At 48.7% G+C, this 25,674-nt stretch overlaps 1 protein-coding gene across 3 annotated transcripts in view; it reads left to right on the top strand.

Annotated features, from left to right (window-relative positions):
- The window catches only part of LOC144607944 (NAD kinase-like), an 89,362-nt gene extending 66,867 nt beyond the window's left edge, over positions 1 to 22,495 (top strand). For 2 of the 3 annotated variants that reach the window (XM_078425100.1, XM_078425101.1), the window contains 9 exons: positions 5,691 to 5,820; positions 6,963 to 7,068; positions 8,263 to 8,348; positions 9,211 to 9,313; positions 10,503 to 10,651; positions 13,232 to 13,331; positions 15,091 to 15,248; positions 16,278 to 16,360; positions 18,615 to 22,495. In XM_078425100.1, coding sequence (XP_078281226.1) covers positions 5,691 to 5,820; positions 6,963 to 7,068; positions 8,263 to 8,348; positions 9,211 to 9,313; positions 10,503 to 10,651; positions 13,232 to 13,331; positions 15,091 to 15,248; positions 16,278 to 16,360; positions 18,615 to 18,759 — 1,060 coding nt within the window. In that variant the 3' untranslated portion in view covers positions 18,760 to 22,495. Of the gene's footprint in view, positions 1 to 2,284; positions 2,396 to 5,690; positions 5,821 to 6,962; positions 7,069 to 8,262; positions 8,349 to 9,210; positions 9,314 to 10,502; positions 10,652 to 13,231; positions 13,332 to 15,090; positions 15,249 to 16,277; positions 16,361 to 18,614 lie in introns of all 3 variants that reach the window. The other variant, XM_078425102.1, reaches the window with a different exon arrangement.
- Positions 22,496 to 25,674: the final 3,179 nt, after the last annotated feature.

Genomic DNA, 25,674 nt, shown 5'->3' on the forward strand with positions numbered 1-25,674 from the left:
AATGAATATCTCAATAGGAAAGTTACAGTATAAATGCCAGGGAGTTAAATACTTCCTCTGATGATCAGTATTTAGTTGGCACTGGAACTTATAAACATTCAGGTGAAGTCCAACTGAGGCGACTAGTTCTCAGCCACGAAGACTGCATTGGTGTGAAGTGAATTTTGCATTTAATGGCCTCGGTCTGATTACCTTTACAGCAAACTGCAATTGTCGTTTCCAGAAAGGAAGTTATTGAACTTGACAATGACAGCAGAGAATTTGACCTGCATCACTTTTTGGGGGTTTTTTTGTGCGTTTAATGTTCTCTCAGGGTGGTGGCGAAAGTGAAGAGGTATTGGCCATTGGTCAGTTTAGTTTGGTTTAGTTTTGAGATACAGCACCGAGTTCGTACCGACCAGCGATCCCCGCACATTAGCACTATCCTGCACTAGGGACCATTTTTTACATTTATACCAAGCCAATTAACCTACAAATCTGTACGTCTTTGGAGTGTGGGAGGAAACCGAAGTTCCCGGAGAAAACCCACGCAGGTCACGGGGAGAGGTGTACAGACTCCGTGCAGGCAGCACCCGTAGTCAGGATCGAACCCCGTTAAGGCAGTAACTCTACCGCTGCGCCACTGTGCCACAGGATCAGTGGAATAAGCAGCTTTCCACAGGAGCATAGACAATAGGTGCAGGAGTAGGCCTTTCGGCCCTTCGAGCCAGCACCGCCGTTCAATGTGATCATGGCCGATCATCCACAATCAGCACCCCATTCCTGCCCTCTCCTCATACCCCTTGATTCCTCTAGCCCTAAGAGCTCTATCTAACTCTCTTTTGAATGCATCCAGTGGATCGGCCTCCACTGCCTTCTGAGGAAGAGAATTCCACAAATTCACAACTCTTTGGGTGGAAAAGTTTTTCCTCGTCTCATTTCTAAATGGCCTACCCCTAATTCGTAAACTGTGGCCCCTGGTTCTGGACTCCCCTCAACATCGGGGACAAGTTTCCTGCATCTAGCTTGTCTAATCACTTAAGAATTTTATATGTTTCTATAAGATCCCCTCTCATCCTTCTAAATTCCAGTGAATACAAGCCCAGTTGTTCCATTCTTTCATCATACGCCAGTCCCGCCATCCCGGGAATTAACCTGGTGACCCTACGCTGCACTCCCTCAATAGCACGAATGTCCTTCCTTGAATTAGGAGACCAAAACTGCACACAGTACTCCAGGTGCGGTCTCACTAGGGCCCTGTACAACTGCAGAAGGACCTCTTTGCTCCTATACTCAACTCCTCTTGTTATGAAGGCAAACATTCCATTAGCTTTCTTCACTGTCTGCTGTACCTGCACGCTTACTTTCAGTGACTGGTGTACAAGGACACCCAGGTCTTGTTGCACTTCCCCTTTTCCTAATCTGACGCCATTCAGATAATAATCATTTTTACCGAAGCCAAAGCACCCGCAGAAACCCCACATGGTTACAGGGAGTACGTACAAACTCCGTACGGACAGCACCCGTAGTCAGAATCGAACCGGGGTCTCTGGCGCTGGTAGGCAGCAACTCTACTGCTGCGCCACCATGCCGACCTCTGCCGTAGTTCTTGACTTCCCCTTTCCCTAAAACCATGGTGAGTAATTTAATAACCGCTTATTCCCCACAACGATCAGGCTTGTGAACCATCTTGCACAACACTAACCACTACTTCAGAAATTACAGACAAAAAATGCTGGAGTAACTCAGCGGGTCAGGCAGCATCTCTGGAGAAAGGAAATGGGTGACGTTTCGGGTCGAGAGGTCTGAAGAAGGGTCTCGACCCGAAACGTCACCCATTCCTTCTCTCCAGAGAAGCTGCCTGCGTTACTCCAGCATTTTTTGTCTACCTTCGATTTATGCCAGCATCTGCAGTTTTTTTTCCTATACTTCAGAAATTACAATCTTCTGTGGACAGTGTCACTGGTTGCACTGCACAACGCAGTAGGTTTTGAACTCTTGCAGTGACCTGGTATTGCAGTTATTAATTTATTGTATTATTGATTACTGGGTTTTTATCTGTGTGTTGTGTTAATGGGCCTGCACCAAATAAGAATTTAATTGTTCCATTGCCGCTACATATGACAATTAAACACTTGACTCTTGAAGAGTCTTGGGATCATCAGGGAGCCCTAACTTTGTCACATCAGAGCTATTCCCTTTGTCCTATTCACCCACCACCCTCTGCCATTTGAAATTAACTTGTTTGGTCAATCTTTTTTCCAGACTTCGACTTGAAATCTCAAACCTGCCTCTCTTTCCACAGATGCTGCCTGACCTGCTGAGTGCTTCCTGCATTTCTTGCTTTAGTTCCCTCTAAAGCCTTGGTCTTAATGTTGTGTAAGAAAATAATTGCAGATGCTGGTACAAATCGAAGGTATTTATTTCACTAAAATGCTGGAGTAACTCAGCAGATCAGGCAGAATCTCAGGAGCTGGGTGTGCCCTGACATTAGGTTTTATTTTGGCAGACATTGTTCAGGGTCTCTCTGACAGCTGCTTGGAGCTACCTTTTACTGCATCTGACATTTAAACCGGCCGAACGGTTATGGCACACCTTTCTAATTTGGCTTCGTCATAAACTTTTGCACACAAGGCATTTCTAAATATTTTCTGTGCTTGGACAGTTTGAATGTTGCTGTTTTGACTGGGTTCTCTGGATGCAAGCCAGAGATGCCCAAGCTGTACGATACCACTGTGTTTATTATCATGATGTTCCTCAGCGGCATGGTGGCGCAGCGGTAGAGTTGCTGCCTTACAGCGAATGCAGCGCCGGAGACTCAGGTTCGATCCTGACTACGGGCGCCGTCTGTACGGAGTTTGTACGTTCTCCCCGTGACCTGCGTGGGTTTTCTCTGAGATCTTCGGTTTCCTCCCACACTCCAAAGACGTGCAGGTTTGTAGGTTAATTGACTGGGTAAAATGTAAAAATTGTCCCTAGTGTGTGTAGGATAGTGTTAATGTGCGGGGATCGCTGGGCGGCGCGGACCCGGTGGGCCGAAGGGCCTGTTTCCGCGCTATATCTCTAAATCTAAAAAAAATCTAAAGCACGGGGTGAACCACCCAGAACTTTACCCTCTTCCCAGCCAGGAGAAGGGCCTCCTCAGCAGAGGCATCAGTGGATGGATTGGCATCAGGCATTTATTCAACGCAGACTTGGTGACGTCTGGATCAACACTGTCTGCTCTCAGGAGAAGATGTTTAGTTTCGTTTATTGTCACTTGTACCAACAGCGAGAAGCCTTTTATTTTGTTGCGTGCTATCCAGTTAGCGGAAAGACTATACATGATTACAATCAAGCTGTGCACAGTGTGCAGATACAGGATGAAGGGATAACGTCTAGTGCAAGATAAAGTCCGATTAATGCTGGTTACTACAAGGAGAGAAGCCCAAACTGATATTGAATCTTCTGTTGATGTATGGGCCTGTGGACTTTGTACTTTAGCGTGTGTGTGTGTGTGTGTGTGTGTGTGGACACACACACACACACACACACACACACACACACACATACACACACACACACACACACACACACACACACACACAGGTCAGTTTTTGTGCATTTGCAACAGGTATGTCTTAATTCAAAGAGCCATGTTTTGTATGCCGCATTAGCCACTCCGAACCATCAGTGACTGCGCATCACAGTGACATGGGTGCAGGGGTTGGAATCAGTGATTGACCGATGAGGCACCATTGACCTGTGGTGCTGCCTGCCTCCTTTGTACATCAACAGCATCCCCCTCAGCTGCAAGACAGAGCTTCCACAGCTCACGTGAAACAGGTTCACTTCGAGTTGATGTTCAGCTGCGTTTTGAAAAGAGACATTCAGGTTTCAATTTGCAAGGATTACCTGTTAGATAGTGATTAAAGGGAAGGCAGACACAGAATGCTGGAGTAACTCAGCAGGTCAGGCAGCATCTCTGGGGAAAAGGAATAGGTGATGTTTTGTGTTGGAACCCTTCTTCAGACTTAGACTCAGTCTGAAGAAGGGTCTTGACCCAAAGCATCACCTATTCCTTTTCTCCAGAGATGCTGCCTAACCTGCCGAATTATTCCAGCATTTGGTGGTATAAACCAGCACCTGCAGTTCTTTCCTACACAGATAATGGTTAAATACTGAGTGTTGTCCTTTTACGAGTTTACCTTTGTGTCCCATCGGCAGTCAGGTGTGTTGTGCATTGTATCCCATGCTCCGTGTGTGGCTGACTGACATGCACACCATGCATTCTGCATTTACGTAGCACCTCTGCCTGCCCCCGAGTCGGGATTAGTGCGGTGCTGGGATCGATGTGTTGTAGTCGGTGGCAAATGGTAGAACTGCACAGCACATAAAACGGGCCCTTCGGCCCCCAATGTTTGTGCTGATCATGCTGCCCAGTGAAACTGATTTCATCAGCCTGTATGTAATCCATATCCCTCTGTTCCCTGAGCTTCAATGTGCCTAGCTCTGAAACGCCACCATGGTACCTGCCTCCACCACCATCCCTGGCAGCACGTTCCAGGCTCCCACCACTCTCCATGTGAAAAAAAAACTTGTCCCCGCACATCTTCATCAAACTTTCCCCCGACATTTCCACCCCGGGGGAAAGAGATTCTGATTGTGTACTCTACCTATGCCTCATAATATTATGTACTAATGTGTTTGAAATGCATTGTTGGAAGGGTGGAGGAGGAGGAGGAATGATTAATGTGTTTTTGGAAAGGAGTGTAGGAGCAGTTCTCGTTCGGATCAGCAACCCAGCACAAACTCAGCAGGGATCAGTGATTCCAGTTGGAGATTTCCCGTTCCTTAATCTGCAAGTCTCGCGTCTTAGTGGAGCTTTCTTGGTCTGTTTTTGTTTTCAATTCTTTTGTTAAAATCTCTCCGAAGCACGCCAGCCCCCGGCATGACCACTGCTCCCCTGAAGGTTTCCAATGGACACGAACAACATCGCCCCCCCTCTCCAAGGACACTGGGCAGGCGGTACCGTCTCTGGCCTGGGAGTGTGTGACAAGGCAGTGCAGAGGGGTGCCTTGTATCTAGCATGTGTGGGAGGTCAGGGTGGTGTGGCGTATCTCTGTCGTAACTCCACCCTCCGAATGATCGGAAGCAAGGTTACACAGCAAAGAAGCCCTTCATTATGCCTGCGGTAAAAACTTTGGGGGAATTCCTGGAATTCATGCATTGTTGCTCAGCGTTCCCAACTTCCTTGTGTGTTTACCATGTCTTTGTGGAAACATAGACTCAGAGTGGATGCAGGCAGGATGTTTCCAGTAGTGGGAGGGTCCAGGGCTAGAGCGTGCTGCCTCAGAATAAAAGGACATACCTTTAGCAATGGAGATGAGGAGGAACTTATTTAGTCTGAGGGTGGTGAACCTGTGGAAATTCATTGCCACAGACGGCTGTGGAGGTCAAGTCATTGGGTATTTTTAAAGCGGAGATTCATAGGGTCTTGATTAGTAAGGGTATCAAAGGTTATGGGGAGAAGGCAGGAGAATGGGGTTGAGAGGGAAAAATGGATCAGCCATGATGGAATGGTGGAGTAGATTCGATGGCCCGAATGGCCTAATTGTGTTCCTATGTCTGATGAACGTTGCAAAGCAGTGTACCTCTATCTGCAGGGTATTGGGCCTTTGTCCTCTATTCTTTCAATGGGTAATGATGACCTCTGAATTCCTTCATTGCAGGCACATCCAGGATCCAGCCAGTCAAAAGCTGACGTGGCATAAACCTCCCCGGAGCATCTTAGTCATTAAAAAGATCCAAGATGACCGGTTGCTTCAACCATTTAAGGAACTGTGCATCTTCCTAATGGAGGTAATGTGTGGTAAAACTGTGGAAACCGCTTTGGCTGGCGGGCAGTCAGAAAGATAGTTTGAGAGTAGAAGCAAAGAACTGCTGGTGCTGGTTGTGACCAACGATGGGCACAAAACGCTGGAGTAACTCACTGGGTGAGGCAAAGGATGGGTGATGCTTCGTGTTGGGATCCTTTGAGAGGTTTGTTTGGGCTGATGTTAGTGATCCTGTGGAAGTGTACACATCATATTGAGGGGGATTGAAAGGAGGAGTGTGGAGAACTTGGGGCGTGTGAAACCAGCAGCATTATCTTAATGCCTGGGGTGAGAAGGAATATCCTCACCTGAGACAGGTGCAATACTCTACCTCAGAGACCTCGTGTGCCCGAGGCTGTGCTTGATGTATGTTGGTCTCTGAGGGCAATAGAGAGAGGAGGGGAAGGGGTGGGAACGTGGGTGAGGTAGAGAGGTTCACCTTGATCCCAGTGAATGATGGGCCGAGACTCAAATGAAGTCTTCCTGTTTCTTGTGTTCTTCTCCTGCTCAAAGTCATCTTGATCTTGCATCTGAGGCTAATTTGATTGATTGATGAGAGACGGAGCATGGAAACGGGTCCTTTTGCTGACCGAGTCCATGCCGACCATCGATCTAGTTCGATGTTATCCCACTTTCACATCCACGCACTAGGGGCGATTTACAGAGGCCAATTAACCTACAGTCCCACATTCGGAGGAAACCCACCCAGTCACGGGGAGGACGTGTAAACTCGACGTAGACAGTACCCAAAACCAGGTATTTATTCACAAAATGCTGGAGTAACTCAGCAGGTCAGGCAGCATCTCAGGAGAGAAGGAATGGGTGACGTTTCGGGTCGAGACCCTTCTTCAGACTGGTCTCGACCCGAAACGTCACCCATTCCTTCTCTCCTGAGATGCTGCCTGACCTGCTGAGTTACTCCAGCATTTTGTGAATAAATACCTTCGATTTGTACCAGCATATGCAGTTATTTTCTTATACTTCTTGTACCCAAAACCAGGATCCCACATTGACAGTACCCAAAGGCAGGATCCAACATAGGTATTGTGAGGAGGCAGTGGTTCTACCAGCTGTGCCATTGTGCAGCCCCAAATTCACCTTCAATCTGCCTTTTGTTTGTGCTTGCAGGTAAAAGAAATGATTGTTTACGTGGAGAACAAAGTACTTGAAGACCCTTCCATAGCCAACGACGAGAGCTTTGGCCAACTTAAGAAATTATGCACTTTTAGAGAAGGTAAGTGCACTTTGGTTTCTGTGCTAGATTTATCGTGAACAATGGCATTCTTTATTCGTGTCCAATTCGCAGCCCCTCCCTCATGTGTAGGAAGGAACTGCAGGTGCTGGTTTACACTGATGATAGACACAACATGCTGGAGTAACTCAGCGGGACAGGCAGCATCTCTGGAGAAGAGGAATAGGTGGCGTTTCGGGTAGAGACTCTTCAGTGGAATGAGAAGTCCAGTCAATCTTTAATGGAAACACCCTTCGGCCCAACTCTTCAACCCAGTTCCTTGCCTGAGTTAGTCCTATTTTCCTGCCTTTGTCCCACATCCCTCCAAACCTTTCCTATCCATGTACCAAAATGCCTTCTAAATGCTGTAGTTGTACCAATATTTATCCAGTGGTAGCTCATTCCACATACCCACCATTCTTGTTACGGGAGAAAATGACCTCTGGTCCATTTTAAATCTTTCCCTTTTCACCTCAAAACTATGCCCTCTAATTTTAGACACTCCCAGCCTGGGGAGAAGACTGTGACCATCCACCTTATCAACGCCACTTCATGATTTTATAAACCTCTCCAAGGTCACTCTCTGCCTTCTACGCTTAAGGAACAAAAAGCTGAAACCTTTTCAGTCTCTTCTCATAACTCAAGCCCTCCGGTCCCTGAAACATCCTCATGAATCTATTCTGCATCCTCTCCTGTTCAAAGACATCACTCCTGTAACTAAGTGAACAGAACTGTGCATAGCACTCCCAAGTACTGGAGTTTTCCCTCAAGTTTCTTGCTGTAATGATTTTAATAACAGCTTTTGCCATTTCCCCCATGACAGATGCGAGTAAACCGGGGTACTGGTTCTGAATGATCAACCATGATCATATTGAACGGTGCTGGCTCGAAGGGCCGAATGGCCTTCTCCTGCACCTATTTTCTATGTTTACCCAGTTTGCAGTTTCCTGCTTTGTCTCCATGTCAGAATTATATTTATTATTTTATATTATATTTTCTATTTAGTCATTGTATACTAAACTTCCCCAGAATCTAGGGAGGTTTGGAAAATTAAAACCAGCTTAATTGCTGTTAACAATTGAGGCATGTTCTCACATTGAATACTGTGTCCGGTTGTGATGGGTAAATCAGGGAGGCACAGGTGGGTGTGAATTGGTGATGTCTCCCAGAAAAAAGACACTTTACATTTGTTTGTAGGCTTCGATGATTTGTCGGACCGGATTGACTTTATAATTTGTCTCGGGGGTGATGGCACTTTGCTTTACGCGTCGTCTTTGTTCCAGGTAAGTGTGGCTGATGAGGTGCGATGGTTTTTGTGCGGTGCATTGATAGGTAGGGAGAGCTGGAAGGGAACGGGCAGGATCTCCGAATTGTGCGGCTCACTATTTCTGAACTGTTTCCCCAGCGCCCGCCTTCTCTGACAAAAACCACAGGGAAATGGAAGGATGCTGGCGAGCTCTCTCCATTGCCACTGGCTATTGGTTCAAATTAGTCGCACCACCATTTTGTTTCTGAGTTTGGTCACCAGAGCGACTCCATACTGTCAAAGCAGCCACAGCCAGACATAAAAATAGTTTTTTTTCTACGAGTGGCAGTTCTACTCAAGAACCAAAGTCTGTAGTTTCTTTTTTGCTCTGGTTTATTTTCACCCCCATGTTTAGATGTTATATCCTTATTGTTTTGATGTGGTTATGCTTTATTCCTAATTGTTAACTGTATGTTTGTGTTGTCATTTGTGAGCGGAGCACCAAGGCACATTCCTTGTATATGCACATACTTGGCCAATAAACTTATTCATTCATTCATTCATCCATTCATTCATTCATTCGTTCAGAGACCAGTGAAACTAGTATATACACACACACACACACACACACACGCACCTTATTTTTCTTGTATATTGTATTGTTTACAGTGTATTATGTTTACATATTCTGTTGCGCTGCTGCAAGTACGAATTTCATTGTTCTATCTTGGGACATATGACAATAAAATGTCATATTTTGACTCTTGACTCTTGAAACAGTGCCCTGTGTAGGAGGGTTTGCAATGCTTTGGCTCAAACACTCATTTGTCTCAATGTGATTGCTGTTTGTTTAAGTATCAAAGGGTATGTCCTGACTTTGTTACCTTCGTGTTTAATAGGGTAGTGTTCCACCTGTGATGGCTTTTCATCTTGGCTCTCTGGGATTCTTGACGCCATTTAACTTCGACACCTACCAGTCACAAGTCACGCAAGTCATTGAAGGTACCTTCTGGTTTTGTCTCAGCTTAATGAGGAAGCTTTTCACCAGCTGCGGTCAGTAGAGGAACTTCAATAGGAACTTTAACTGACCTAATTTAAATAATCTACACAATTGAAATGAACACACGCCATGTTCATACAGCATGGAAACAGGCCATTTGGCCCATCATATCCTTGCCTACCAACATCTCCTGGCATTAGATTTTTGCCTTCTCATTCAACCACAGAATCCATTCTTGCCCATTTGTTTTACTCCTTAAGGATTGTCCTTTGATGGTCAGGAGACCATTGCCATATACAAGCTATACATAAAAGCTTGGAGGAGGCCACTCAGCCCTTCGAGCCTGTCCCACCATTCTACAAGGTCATGGCTGATCTTAGTGCACCTCAGCTTGCATTCCCATCAACCATAGTATCCTCTCACACCAAACCCCCTCCTCTCTGCCTTGCCTATCACCCTTCAATGCCTGGGCAATCTTCGAGTCTTTTACCCAGAGTAAGAGAATCGAGAACCAGAGGATATAGTTTTAAGGTGAGGGGGGAAGGTTTAATAGGAATTTGAAGGGAAACGTTCACACGAGATCTCTATTATCCCACTTTCTCATCCACACCCAATACACAAGAGACCGTTTACAGAGGCCAATTAAACTATAAACCTGCACGTCTTTGGGATGTGGGAGGAAACTGGAGCACCCGGAGGTAACCCACACAGTCACGGGGAGAACGTACCAACTCCACACAGACAGCACCCAAGATCAGGATCGAACCCAGGTCTCTGGCGCTGTGAGGCAACAGCTCGACCCCAGCGCCACTGTGCCACCGCAAAATCCTCTATTAACTTGCCATCTTTTTCTGCTCAAGAGTCAGGTGTAGGGTGCCAGGTGCTCAAATAAACCTCATGGAAACAGGCCCTTCAGCCCAACTCTCTGGGTGCTCCGGTTTCCTCCCACACTCCAAGGACGTAGAGATTTGTAGGTTAATTGGCTTCTGTAAAAGGTCCCGGGTGTGTAGGATGTGCTTGTGTACGACGTGGTCGCTGGTTGGCGTGCACTATCCATGCTGACCAAGCTGCTGCATCTGAGGGGTCAGACTCGGAGACTGGGGGGGGGGGGGGGGGGGGGGGGGGAACGTCTTACGAGTGGTTTGGTGCCTGGGGTACGGGTCCTCGGCTGACGTGCCGTCTGTCCGCCAGGTAACGTGGCCATCACCCTGCGGAGCCGCCTCAAGGTGAAGGTGGTGATGGAGAACCGCTCGGGCCACCCGCGGGCAGTGGAGGAGAACGGGCTGATCGACACCAGGTGCGGGGACGGCCACCCGAGGAAGCGAACCTCCCACTACCAGGTGAGAGGCGTGCGGCTGCCCGGGGGCACGGTGGGGAGGGCACAGGTCTGACAGGAGACTGGCACTGATGCCTGGGGCATGCGGGTAGCGGACGCAGGCTTCGTGTTGCTTAGTGTAACTTGGTTTGGCTTACCTTGGTCTATCGTAGCTTGGTTTAGTCAGCTTATTGCCTCACGTCCCGAGGTGTAGGGTCAAGCTTTTTAGTTGCGTGCTGTCCAGTCAGTAAAGAAACTACGCAATCAAGCCGTCCACAGTGGACAAAGAGAGGGCAAAGGGAATGACGTTTAGTGCAATTAAAGCCCGATTAAAGATGGTGCGAGGGTCTCCAATGTGGTAGAGTGTCGAGCTGAGTCGATGCGGTTGGCAGCTTCCTCTCCCACTGGCTCCCACGTGCAGGAGGAGGGGCGGGAGGCTGAGGGCACAACTGGTTCAGACGGCTGCTGAACCCTGTCAGCCCCCAGTGAGAATTGGACCTGTCGAAACAAGGAACTGCAGGTGCTGGTTTACACAAAAGGACACAAAGTGCTGGAGTAACTCAGTGGGTCTGGCAGCATCTCTGGAGAACATGGATAGGTGACGTTTCGAGCCTGGACCCTGAAACTGAGTATGGGACCTACTCTTCCCAATCCTCTCTGTTCCACTTGTCTGTAAACTGAGGCTCAGCCAGAAAGAAGGGTCTCGACCCGAAACGGCACATATTCCTTTTGTCCAGAGACTCTGCCTGGCCCGCTGAGTTACTCCAGCTTTTTGTATCTATCTCTGGGGGCCATGTGCTGCAGAACACTAGGGTCAGTCTGCCCACCAGGCCTGTGCTTGTTGGCCCATACTGACTCGGTGAGACATCAGCCTGATTCCAATGGTCTCGTCAATAAGGTGGGCAGCATAGTGTTGTAGGGGGCGGCACGATGGCGCAGCAGTAGAGTTGCAGCCTCACAGCGCCAGAGACCTGGGTTCCATCCTGACTCTGGGTGCTGTCTGTACGGAATTTGTACGTTCTCCCTGTGACCACGTGGGTTTTCTCCGAGTTCTCCGGTTTCCTCCCACAGTCCAAAGACGTGCAGGTTTGTAGGTTAATTGGCTTGGCATAAGTGTAAATTGTCCCTAGTGTGTGCGGGATAGTGTTAATGTGCGGGGATTGCTGGTTGGCACGGACTCGGTGGGCTGAAGGGCCTGTTCCATGCTGTATCTCTGAAAGTCTAAAAGTAAAAGAGGTCCTGCCATGTTCTGGCCTCTCTGACTCTCGGTCACGATGCCAGGTGCTATGGCGGGGCGTGTGAGGTCATCTCGCTAACACTGGCTGCTCCGCATTCCACGCCATGCCAAGCTGGGAGTGGTTCACAACCACAACTAATTGGAATGTCACCCTTCCTGCATTAAGGTTCTGAAAAGGTTCCAAGGAGGAATGTTTACAGGCAGTGTCTCACGCAAGGCACGATGATTTCTTGGAAATCACTTCTGAAAAAAATGTTATCTGAAAACTCTGAAGCCAATGGACCCATCTGGATTTACAACTTGTTTTTTTGGCGACCTGTGTGGGAAGGAACTGCAGATGCTGATTTACACCGAGGATGGACACAAAATGCTGGAGTAACTCAGCGGGAGAGGCGGCGTCTCTGGGGAGAAGGAATGGGTGATGTCTGAAGAAGGGTCTCGATCCGTAACTTCTCTCCAGAGATGCCGTCTGTCCCGCTGAGTTACTCCAGCATTTTGTGCCTGTTTTTGGAGACCTGCTGCCCGGGGCTGCTCGTTCTCCTTCCTGTCGAGTCTGTTCTCTGTGTTGTGTTGTGTTGGGCAGGCTGATTGTCTGCCGGGATCTTTCTCGTATTGGGCAACACTCTGCAAGTGCACTTTGTGGGTCAGCCTTCCTGTAACACCCCCCCCCCCCCCCCCCCCCCCCCCCCGCCCTGGCTACTCGATTGTAATCATGTGTAGTCTTTCCGTTCACTGGGTAGCACGCAACAAAAACGTTTTCCACTGTACCTCGGTAGACGTGACAATAAACAAAACTCAACTAAACTCTTTGCTCAACTCCATCGCCATCCTTAGCCTTGTGAAGAGTTACTCAGTGAGTGTCTCTAATCTCAGAATATTTTGATTGATAGATGAAGCATGGAAACAGGCCCTTTGACCCACTGAGTCCACGCCCACCATCGATCACCCCGTTTACACTAGTTGTGGGTGATCCCACTTTCACATCCACGTGTTTGGGGCAATTTTACAGAGGCCAATTAACCTGCCAACCCACTTGTCTTTGGGATGTGAGAGCAAGATGGAGCACCTGGAGGAAACCCACATGGTCACACGGGAAATGTGCAAACTCCAGACACACAGCACCCGAGGACAGGATCGAACCCGGGTCTCTGGCGCTGTGAGGCAGCCACTTCACCAGCCCTATATTGCTGGCCTATATTGAGTCGTAGAGCACGGGAACAGGCTCTTCAGCCCAACTCATCCACGCAAACCAAGATGCCCCATCTATGCGATCCCTTTTGTATGTATTTGGCCCGGATCCCTCTAAATCTCTCATATCGAGCATAAACTTGGAAAATGTTTCATCTCCTTCTCCCCTATCCTCCCTAGGTTCTGAATGAAGTGGTGGTTGATCGTGGTCCTTCTTCATATCTCTCCAACGTGGACTTGTTTCTGGATGGATGTCTCATAACTACTGTACAAGGAGATGGTGAGTGCAGACAACGAGGCACCTTCCACCCACGCTGGACTCGTCCCTGAGACCCTGCTTGAAAATTGATCTTTGAATTGGGTTTGAAATCAAGCCTTGAATGCGAACGAAGGCTTTGTTCTTGTTTAGTTTACTTTAGTTTAGAGATACAACGCGGAAACAGGCCCACCGAGTCCGCACCGACCTGCGATTCCCGCACATCAACACAAGCCCACACACCCTAGGGACAATTTACACTTATACCAAGTAATCAAACCCAAACCAATTAACCTACAAACCTGTACGTCTTTGGAGTGTGGGACGAAACCGGTGATCTTGGAGAAAAGTCACGGGGAGAACGTACAAACTCCATACAGACAGCACCCGTAGTCGGGATGGAACCCGGGTCTCTGGTGCTGTAAGGCAGCAACTCTACCGCTGCACCACCTTTCATTGTCCTTCAGTGAGCTATGAGTTGTACCTTCTCCTGGTAGGCTCATCTTTACCGTGAGGATGCGAGCTCAGCCCATTAGAGATTCTCTGCCATTTTTTTGATTTGTTTTTGTTATGTAACTGTCCTTACACAACAGCTGTTTAAATATCTCGGTGTCAGTGATTTTTGATGTGCATTGTGTGATGGATTCCTTAGGTCCATTACAAGGATGAGAGGAGATCTTATCGAAACGTATAAGATTATTAAGGGGTTGGACACGTTAGAGGCAGGAAACATGTTCCCAATGTTGGGGGAGTCCAGAACAAGGGGCCACAGTTTAAGAATGAGGGGTAGGCCATTTAGATCGGCGATGAGGAAAAACTTTTTCAGTCAGAGAGTTGTGAATCTGTGGAATTCACTGCCTCAGAAGGCAGTGGGGGCCAATTCTCTGAATGCATTCAACAGAGAGCTGGATAGAGCTCTTAAGGATAGTGGAGTCAGGGGAGAAGGCAGGAACGGGGTACTGATTGAGAATGATCAGCCATGATCACATTGAATGGCGGTGCTGGCTCGAAGGGCCGATTGGCCTCCTCCTGCACCTATTGTCTATTGTCTATTGACCCTTCAAAAAAGATGGAAATATTCCTAATTCATTATTTTGTGATTTTAGTATCAGCTCAGTACAAGCATCGGCTCATTAAATCTTTGTCGCCTTCCTCTGGTTGTACAGGCAGGGCGAGGAATATCATTTTAGTTTAGTTCAGAGATACAGCGTGGAAACAGGCCCTCCGGCCCACTGAGTCCATGTTGACCATCGATTACCCATTCACACTAGTTCGATGTTATCCCACTTTCTCAGCCACTCCCTGCACACGAGGGGCAAATTACAGAGGCCAGTTAACCTACACCCGCACGCCTTTGGGATGTGGAAGGAAACTGGAGACCCACGCAGTCCCTTGCTCCCAACTAGAGAGCACGGGTTCCCAAATCATTGTTAGAGGTTTTAATCTGCAAGTAAGAATTTAATTGTTCCATTTTGGCACATTTGACAATAAAACACTTTTGAATCATTGGGGGTGAAAGTGAACCAATGATGGAATGGTGGGATGATGGGAATGTCACTGAGACAGGGAGGCGGTGGAACTTTGAAGGGATTTAAACATAAGGATGATGGTTTTAAACTGGGAATTGCAAGCCCAGAGGTGCCGGCTGGGAATGCTGCTCCCGGGGGGGAGGGGGGGGGGGGGGGGAGATGGGAATTCCACGGCCAGGAGCCTGGTATTACGGAGTGTGGGAGAAGGGAGGTTGTTCGGCATCTCACGTAGCCGTCTCTCTCTTTCTTTGCAGGAGTGATCGTCTCGACTCCGACAGGGAGCACGGCCTACGCGGCGGCGGCGGGAGCTTCCATGATTCACCCCAACGTGCCGGCCATCATGATCACGCCCATCTGTCCACATTCCCTGTCCTTCCGGCCGATCGTGGTCCCGGCAGGAGTGGAGCTGAAGGTAACCGACCCCTCCCCCTCTCTCCGCGGGATCCCCCTCTCTCCGCTGGCACACCCCTCTAGTCCCGCTCTATCTCCACGACGCCACGCTGCAGTTGACTTCCTCTCTTCCCGCGGCATTCCCGGGAACTCCCAGCCTCTGCACCGTTGTCCAAGCAATGGTTCCTCCACTCTCTGTCTGCCGTTCAGCGCGAACTGCCGAACGCTCTCCGTTCCACCACAGCCTTGCTGGAGGAGATCCGTAAAGTTGACAATGGCCTGGATGCCAGCTGCTGTTCATGAACTTGGAAATGGAGAGCGGGGAGATGCAAGATCTACTGGTCTAGTTTGGTCTGATTTAGTTTTCTGTCACATACACCCGATTACAGATAAAGCCTTTGCATGCTATCCTGTCAAAAGTATAGACTGGACATGAACTTGCATAATCTCGAAAAATATGGATGTGTTGAGAACCAAACTAAAGTGGTAGATTTTGCAATTCCCTGCTCTCCAGTTCTAAGTTCACGAACAGCAACTGCCCTCTGGACTATGACCAGGGGCCACAGTTTAAGAATAAGGGGTCGGCCATTTAGAACGGAGATGAGGAAAAATGTTTTCAGTCAGAGAGTTGTGAATCTGTGGAATTCTCTGCCTCAGAAGGCAGTGGAGGCCAATTCTCTGAATGCTTTCAAGAGAGAGCTGGATAGAGCTCTTAAAGATAGCGGAGTCAGGGGGTATGGGGAGAAGGCAGGAATGGGGTACTGATTGTGAATGATCAGCCATGATCACATTGAATGGCAGTGCTGGCTCGAAGGGCCGAATGGCCTCCTCTTGCACCTATTGTCTACAACTTTATGTATGGCACTGTCCACTCAAAGCATTAGCTTGGGTTGATGCAGAAGCCGGGTGGAAGGTGGCGCTGGGTTACTGTGGAGGATGTTGGTGAGGGTGGTGCCGTCAGCACAGCTGCGGTGGGTGTGGATCTGTCAGGGTCGGTCGGTCGGTCCGTACGTACGCAGCCCGACTTTAACCGGTGACTGTGCATTTTCAGATCATGTTGTCGCCAGACGCCAGGAACACGGCCTGGGTCTCCTTTGATGGGCGGAAGCGTCAGGAGATCTGTCACGGGGACAGGTGAGTGGCAACCGAGGTCGCTGAGTGGAATGAGTGTCTCCACCACTCTCTGTCGGAGTCGAGACGATCGCTCCTGCAAGGAGAGAGAGAGAGAGAGACGGCTCCCTGAGATGCCGAACAACCTCCCTTCTCCCACACTCCGTAAACCTGACTCCCGGCCATGGAATTCCCATCCGGCTCCCCCCCCCCGGAGCAGCATTCCCAGCCGGCACCTCTGGGCTTGCAATTCCCAGTTTAAAACCATCATCTTTATGTTTAAACCCGTTCAAAGTTCCACCGCTCCCTGTCTCAGTGCCATTCCCATCATCCCACCATTTAACCATTGGTTCATTTTCATTGTTGCAAACAGCTCAGGTCAGGTCAGGTCAGGTCAGGTCAGGACAGGTCAGGACAGGTCAGGGGTACAAACACAGGTTCAATGAACATCTTCACCCTGACTTGCCCAGACTGGGACAAGGCTGTGGGTTTAATGCGTGTCCAGTGAGTTTACTGCTTTAGTATCAGGGTGGGTAAATTGAAGGTCTAGCAGTTGATGTGTGGAATAATTACGTGAGTGAAAGAATCTCCGTCACTTGCAACCAGGATCCAGATTTGTATTGTCTAGTTTAGTTCAGGGATACAGCTTGGAAACAGGCCCTTTGGCCCATCGAGTCCACGCCTACCAATGATCACCCGTGCACTAGTTCTATGTAATCCCACTTTTGCATCCTTAACACTCGGGGAGATTTACAGAAGCCAATTATTCTACACACCCACGTGTCTTTGGAATGTGGGAGGTAACCGGAGCACCCGGAGAAAACCCACGTGGTCACAGGGAGAGCGTACAAACTCCGCACACACAGCACCCGTGGTCGGGATTGAACCCGGGTCTCTGGTGCTGTAAGGCAGCAGTTCCACCACACTCTCAAGTGAAAAGTTTAGCGCAAATACTAACACAGCTTTTGCCATCAGCATATTGTGCCTGGATTAAGGAGTATGAGCTACAGGAGAGGTTGGACAAGTTTGGATTGTTTTCTCCGGAGAGGCAGAGGTTGAGAGTTGACAGCATGAAATAAAATTGAGGTTAGACAGTCAGAACCTTTGTCCGAGGGTGGAGATATCAAAGACCAGAGCAGCACAGTGGCGCAGCGGTAGAGTCGCTGACTTAAAGCGCCAGAGCCCCAGGTTCGCTCCTGACTACGGGTGCTGTCTGTACGGAGTTTGTACGTTCTCCCCCGTGACCGCGTGTGTTTTGTCCCGGTGCTCCGGTTACCTCCCACACTCCAAAGGCGTACAGGTTTGTAGGTTAATTGGCTTTGGTAGAAATTGTAAATTGTCCCTAGTATTTGGAGAGTGCTAGTTTGCGGGAATCGCTGGTCGGCGTGGATTCGATGGGCCGAAGGGCCTGTTTCCTCGCTGTATCTCCAACTAAATGAAACTATAGGAAATAGCTTTAAGGTGAGAGGGGCAAAGATTAGCGTACATGCGGCGGTAAGTTTATTTTTCACGCGGGATGGTGGGGGGTTGGAACGCGCTGGCAGGTGTAGTGATTTCAAGCTCCTGATCTTCAGTTGTGTGGTGATGTGGCGGGCAGCTGCATGCATGATAGTTCTGCAGCATCAGTCCATGTTCTCATCTCAGTTTTAAATGGCCTCCCCTTTATTCTTAGACTGTGGCACCTGGTTCTGGACTCCCCCAACATTGGGAACATTTTTCCTCAATCTAGCTTGTCCAATCCTTTTATAATTTGATACGTTTCTATGAGATCCCCATCTCATCCTTCTAAATTCTAGTGAATACAAGCCCAATCTTTCCTCGTATGACAGTCCCGCCATCCCCGGGGGATTAACCCCGTGAACCTACGGTGCACTGCCTCAATGGCAAGGATGTCCTTCCTCAAATTAGGAGACCAAAACTGCGCACTAAAGGTGGAGATGAAAAGGAGACAAAAAGGTGTATAAGGAGAGGAGTGAAATGGAAAGCAGGGGGAGGGAATAGGGGATAGGGTAAATGGGGGACCTGGTGATGGAAGAAGAGCATATGGAGGAGGGGAAAGGAGCGGGGGAGAGGGGGTGGGATGGGGGGTGGGATATGGAGTGAGAAATGTGTGTACACCAGGGTGGGGGTGTGTTCAGCGGAAAGAGAGGGGAATACTGGAGAATCCAATGCCCACCTCATTGGATTGTAAGCAAGCCAAGCAGTAGATGAGGTGCTGCTCACTCCACGGGAGGGGCCCATCTTTGCCGACGTTCACCTCGACTTCCTTTCCTTGCAGCATCTCCATGACTACCTCCTGCTACCCGGTGCCCTCGATATGCTTCAGGGACCCGGTGAACGACTGGTTCGAGAGCCTGGCCGAGTGTTTACACTGGAATGTGAGGAAGAAGCAGAGCTACCTGCCCGACATGGAGGAGGACTGACCCCCCCGTGGGAACCTCGAGCAGAGGCGGCTCCTGCTCGCCAGAACTTTGCAAGCAGCATTCCGACAAATCTCAAGAACCTTGATTTCTTCCTGTGTGCCTTGAACGTAAAAGCCAACTTCACGGCTCCCTCTCGCGTTGGATTTCCGGTTTGGAACCGTTGAGGTTTGGACACGCAAGACGTTGGTCGAGTGTTTGAAGCCCCCCAGGTTCAGACAACGCAGCGTGGCGTCCCGCGTGTAACGACACCCTTCTCTAATGCGATGAGAATGATTCGCAAAGACATTGATCAGATTCTGCGTGGCATCAGGACCTCGCGAAAGGCTCGTTGCTTTGGTCTCTTCGGGCCATTCTATGGCTCTGGTGATGCACTGAAGCGAGGGTTCACCTTGAGGGGTTGGGTTCAGTTCCTGGGAACCTGCTGTTGGTAGAATGGCCCTGTGCCACTCCACACCAAGCCCCCATTCACAGCCATCGGGTGATGTGGCTGCTTCTCCGGCCCCCCCCACCCACCCACCGTCCACCCCAGATGGGAACCCGAAGGTCAGGCACCACCAGGGTCCCGGTGTGGGGATGGGCCCGGCGTTTACCAAATCCGCACCTTGTCGGGGCTCCATTTTTCTAAAATGTTTCTTGACTTTGTGAAATTCAGTCCAGAATGCCTAAGAGCACTGAGATACCTTCAGGACACTTTGATTGTCAAGAGGCAATAAAACATAAATATATTCTTTAAAGATTGAGGACCCTAGGGTCATTATATCAGAATTTATTACAAAATAAATATAAATTTGCTGAAATTTGAGATTAAAAGAACATTCCTTTAACCCCGGTTAAAGGAAATTCTGCTTCCTTGCACTGTCCCAAGCCTGCTGTGGCTGTCCACAGGCTTATTGATGAAACGACCTGATGTTGCAGCTTCAGGCACGGCCTGTCACCCCCCCCACCCCGCTCTGAATGTAGCGATTGATGAGTTTCCCGAGGTCCCTCAGTAAAGCAGGGCCAAAGTTGTTCGATAATCCAGAGTCCGGTGGCTGCCCCAGACCCTGACCTCACATTGCCAGCCTCTGCCTCCGCCTCCGCTTGTGCAGTTAGCCAACGAGGGGTTCAAGGAAAACATGGCTCTTGGTCAGGGTCTTGTTGCACCCGGTACCCAGAGGAGAGTCTGGCCCTCGGTATCTCACTGCTTTGCTTGCGTTTCGTGTGTTGGTCACACTGGGTGCTAGTCACTGAGAGAGTTAATCCCGACTGGGCCTCTCACTGTTGTGCTGGTCGCAGCTGGATCGCCCGCCCTGAGACAGCCCAACCAACCCTTTTCAGGTGAAGGTTGATCTGACAGCAGTGGATGGGGTAGTGCAGGGCATGGGTCTACATGTCTTCATCCTGCGGTCATTACTGATGTGGCCACAGCTTGGATTCGTTCTGACCTTAGCGAGAGGCGACATTTCCCAGTCTGTTGAGCAGTTTCCCGTCAGTGCCCAGGGTGTTACAGGGGCAGCACGGTGGCGCAGCGGTAGAGTTGCTGCCTTACAGCGCCAGAGACCTGGGTTCCATCCTGACTACGGGTGCTGTCTGTACGGAGCTTGTACGTTCTCCCTGCGACCGCGTGGGTTTTCTCCGGGTGCTCCCTTTTCCAAAGACGTGCAGGTCTGTAGGTTAATTGGATTCTGTAAAACCGTAAGATTGTTTTTATCTTTACTTCATGTTTTCAAACTTCCCCGTGCCACTCCTCAGCAATACAGCCAACCAGTATTCAACCATTGCACTGATCCTCCCATAAAATGGAGAAACGAGGGATTGCAAATTTTGGTTTATACAACGAAAGGAACAAAGTGCTGGATAACTCAGCGGGCCAGCGAGCATCTCTGGGGAACATGGATAGGTGATGTTTTGAGTCGGGACCCTTCTGAACAGTCTGAAGGAGGGTCCCGACCCAAAACATCATCTATCCATGTTCTCCAGAAATCCTACCTGGCCACTGAGTTACTCCAACACTTTTGTATTTTATTTGTAAACCAGCGTCTGCAGTCCCTGGTTTCTCCTCTTTACGCTCTGTCGTGAAATCTCATGATATGTTACTTTGAAGATGTTCTTCTCCTTCCCCTCCCTGTGACGGGAGTTCTGAGGGACCCCCTCTCCCCGTTCTGACTCAGACACAACCACAGCATTTTTCTGCGCCACTACCGTGCTCCGTGTGGCCTCCAGCTCCAGCACCAGGCCTCTCAGTTCGTGTCCAACCAGGATTCAGGTACCTACATTCCATCAATGGTTTCTTGGTACAGTTCCCCTCCCGTGCCCTGGGTCCCCCACACTTACCACCACGGACCGGCAGAACCTGCAGGTCCTTGCTCTGCCTCTCCCGCAAATCCAGGCCTCTCTCACCCAGACCCCGACTTTACTTATATTCTCAAGATAGACACAAAATGCTGGAGTAACTCAGCGGGACAGGCAGCATCTCCGGAGAGAAGGAATGGGTGACGTTTCGGGTCGAGACCCTTCTTCAGACTTTATTCTCCTCTGGTTCAACGCCTTCAAACACCATTTCCCCACTCGCCCGACCATCAGTCTGTCGAGGGGAGCCCCCGACCCAAAGCGTCACCAGTCCACGTTCTCCAGAGATGCTGCTCGACCCGCTGAGTTACTCCAGCACTTTGTGTCATTTTCATTTCTGCCGTTAAATGTCCCCACCCTCTGTTCTGGAGGGAAGGCCGCTCTTCACAGGGGCTAAGCTGCTGATCGTGTTCAACCAGGGTGTAAGTTAGTTGAGTTTGAGTTTAGTTTATCGTCACGTGTACCGAGGTACAGTGAAAAGCTGTTGTTGCCTGCTAACCAGTCAGCGGAAAGACAATGCATGATTACAATCGAGCCATCCACAGTGTGCAGACGCATGATAAAGGGAATGATGTGAATAGCGTTCAGTGCAAGATAAATGTTGCTGTCAGAGGGGAGATGTAAAAGAGTGGAGCGATTGTAGTGCGTGATTGCAGATCCATCTCTGTGACCAGCACACACACACACACACACAGTCGTCGGGTTGGGCGCCATCTTGGATGTAATTAGGACAGGAGGGTGTTACTGGCACAATAGGAGGTGTAACTCACACAGTGGTTGTCGTTTCCCGGAACCTATTACCTGAAATAACCCGATACCTTCTACACCCTGTGTGGGAAAGAACTGCAGATGCTGGTTTAAATGGAAGGTAGACACAAAATGCTGGAGTAACTCAGCGGGACAGGCGGCATCTCTGGACAGAAGGGAGAAGGGTCTCGACCCGAAATGTCACCCATTCCTTGTGTCCACCTTCCACACACACTATCCAACGACCTAGACCCACCGAGCAGTGATACATGATAAAGGCAATAACATGAATAAGGTTAGTTGTGCTCACAGACGGCAAAGACTCACATTCCACATTGAGTTTACATTTAGTAGCCACCGTAACCAAGGTGCCTGGGATCAAAACAAATATTTTTGAAGGTTGAATCCAATTCAAAAAGTCCTGCACTGACATATCGGTGTAATCTTGTATTAAAACGGCAGCTTTTCCTTTATGCTGAGCGTAAGCAGACTGGGAAGTGGTGGCTAGTTCATACACCATTCCCCCTTTACCTAGTCTCCACTGTATGACCTTTCTAAGGGGTCGGTGCCCTAAGGGGGGGGAGCAGGAGCCTGGCTTTGTGGGTCTTTTCTTCCTTTCTGCAGGTCCTGCCTGGGCTCAGAGTTTGGTCTTTGCAAACGGCGGGGAGGGGGCTGAGGTTGGGGGACGTGGTGGTGGGGGTGGGGGAGGGGGGGGGGGGGAGAGAAAGTCTTCCACGATCTCCGCCTCTCTCCCGGATAACCAGATGCACTTTAGTAAAGAGTTTTTGATCAGACATTGCACCTTTTTAAGAAGAATCGTCGGCGGGCATTGGGGTCTCTTTGTGCTGAGTGTGAGCTTGGGATTTGTTACTCTTTCCACCGAGCACTGAGATACATGTAGAGGGACATTCTGCTCCGTGAGTGGTCTCTGGAGGATGAGACCTGTCCACATTCCCAGTCAGGGCTCGTCCCAGGCACAAACGCTTGCTCGCGTTAATCTTTGCTCTTCTGACTTTGCCCGTCACTGCTCGTTCTTTGCAACTCGAATACAACCCTCGACATAGCGTTGCTCACTTTCACAGTCCGTGGTTCCTGATCACTGTGTCGTCTGATGTGGACATGAGGGGAACCTGCTCTCGGAATGTATGTTGTGACCACTGACTCCATGTTCTGTTTGGGACAGGGTTGCACAAAGTTTATTTAATGCACGAGTGAGGTGGGGGGGGGGGGGGGGAGAGGGGAAGTGGGCCGGGACAAATTGAGGTACATTTGGGGTTCATTTTGAGCTCAGTCTGCATGGTTTCTGCCTTCAATCATTTGGCACTGCCTGATTTCTCATCACACTGCCATTTGCATCTCTGCCAAGCTTGGTGTGGTCTCTCCACCCCAAGTGTTGTGGTGTGTGCTGGAGTGTGTGACCTCTTCGCTAAGAGGTCTTGATTCCTGCTGTGTTTCAGGGTCAGGGAGGGATTGAAAGCAAACCTCCCTGTGCCTGGAGTTTCCAGCTGAACATGTCCTATCGCAATGAAGTTAAACCAGCCTCCCTGGTTACCACCTTGAAATGGAACCTTCTCAATTATCTTGACTTCCAAAGGTTTGCTGGTTGAATCATCATTAATCTTGCGCTGTCGAGTATTAATTTATCAAGAAGTGGTGTATTTCACTAGTGGATCTTTGCTGCCTTGGGTGGGATGCTGATGTCAAGTCTATATAAACCTGCAGCACAATATGGTGAATTGATATGGTGATACTTTTTTTCATTCAGCGAACCAATTTGTGTCCTCAAATTAACCTAAAGGATAAACTTGCCAGAAAGTTTCAGATAAGAAACAATTCTGCGGAAACTGAGCATTATTTACCGCCTGCATTTGACCTCTTATAAATGACTGCAATTTTTTAATATAAATTTTTAATCAGTGACTTATTTTCTGACTGCTCCTATCCCATATATCTGAATATTTAGTGGGGATCTGGTTAAAATAGTGCAGAATTTAAATCTAATCCAACTGCCTCTTGTAAATAAGTTTAATCTGTGCAATTTTATCACAACTGAGTTTCCAGTTAAATGTAAATAATGTTGAATTAATGTCATATGCAATTGTGATGCATAAATGTCTTTTAATCTTCTGTATCAGCCTCTGTCTCGTTTGGTTTGAGTTTTACGGATTGTATCCTATTTATTGGTACGTGAGTCCTTGAAGATGCCCAATGTTTCTGAAGTTGCTTTAAGATTTTTAATCTGTTTTGGGACATTTTTTTCTAACTATGAAATGAATGACAATAGAGGGGAGCATTAACAAAGTTTAGTCATTAACTGGGTATTTGAAAATTAAGTAGCTTCTGATTTTCAACTGAGATCATGTTTTATGTTTTGAGACCATGTTTGTTGGAGATTAGTAAAATTGTTACATGTAGGACACTATTTTTCAAATCTTTTACTAAATAAATTAACCTGTGTTTTATAGACTGATGCTTCTGAAGGTCTGTACTTTTTCGGTACTAGGTACGTGCGTACAAATGTGTGGGTTGGTTTCTGCTGTGGCGAGCGGTCTTCCAGTGGAAGGTTCGGGGGTTAAGTTCCATTCCAGAGACAGCACGAGAGTCCATCCTGATACCCCAGTGTACATGCAGCCCCCTCACGGATGCTGTCCGGTAGTGAGATGTTCAACCAAGGCTTAACCTGTATACCCATACATCTTCTGGTATTGGATCAACTAAGGGCAGGGCAGTGCAGGAAGGAACTGCAGATGCTGGTTTACATTGAAGATAGACACAAAGTGCTGGAGTAACTCAGCGGGACAGGCAGCATCTCTGGAGAGAAGGAGTGGGTGACGTTTCGGGTCGAGACCCTTCTTCAGACTGAACAAGGGTCTCGAGCCGAAACATCACCCATCCCTTCTCTCCAGAGATGCTGCCTGTCCCGCTGAATTACTCCAGCATTTTGTGTCTATCTCAGGGCAGGGCAGGTTGCCTAGCAGGGCAAGGCTTGTCCCTATCTCACTGTCACAGAACACGGCTTGTCTTGGACATTAAGATGCAGCCTGTGCGGAATAACAGAGGAATACAAGTAGGAATAAGGAGAAGCTCTTTGATATTATGTGTGTTAGATATCCATGTGTGTGGATTCCTCTGGAGTTGCCACTCGGCATACAAAGATATCCTGCAGTCATCTTGTAATAACAAGGAACTGCAGACACAAAGTGGCGGAGTAACTCAGTGGGTCAGGCAGCATCTATGAAGAAAAGGAATAGGTGACGTTTTGATTCAAACCCTGTCTAAAGAATGGTCCTGACCTGAAACGTCACCTATTCCTTTTCTCCAGAGATGCTGCCTGACCCGCTGAATTACTCCAGCATTTTGTGTCTATCTTCAGTATAAACCAGCATCTGAAGTTCCTTTCCACACAAGTAACTGCAGATGCTGGATAATACTGAAGATACACAAAATGCTGGAGTAACTCAGCAGGTCAGGCAGCATCATTGGAGAACATGGATAGTTTGAAGAAGGGTTCCAAACCAAAATGTCACCCTATCCATATTCTGCAGGAATGCTACCTGACCTGCTTAGTTACTCCAGCATTTTGTGGCTATCATGCGGTCACCTATCTGGTTTTCTGAGCACAAATATTAATTCTGGTTGGTTTGAGTATTTGCAAGTGAATGCAAGACCATGGGGATAGGGAGGGGAGGGTGGACTTGGGGAACACAAGCTCTTCGCTCACAGTCATTGCTCCTCTTGCCCTCTATGAGAGCTGGTGCCTGAGTAATCTAGATCCTATCATTTGATGGCACTGGACCTGTACTTGCTGGAGTTTAGGATGAAGTGGAGGGTCATTAGAGA

This window comes from Rhinoraja longicauda, chromosome 30, assembly GCF_053455715.1.
Source record: "Rhinoraja longicauda isolate Sanriku21f chromosome 30, sRhiLon1.1, whole genome shotgun sequence".
In the NCBI taxonomy this organism is placed as follows: domain Eukaryota; kingdom Metazoa; phylum Chordata; class Chondrichthyes; order Rajiformes; family Arhynchobatidae; genus Rhinoraja; species Rhinoraja longicauda.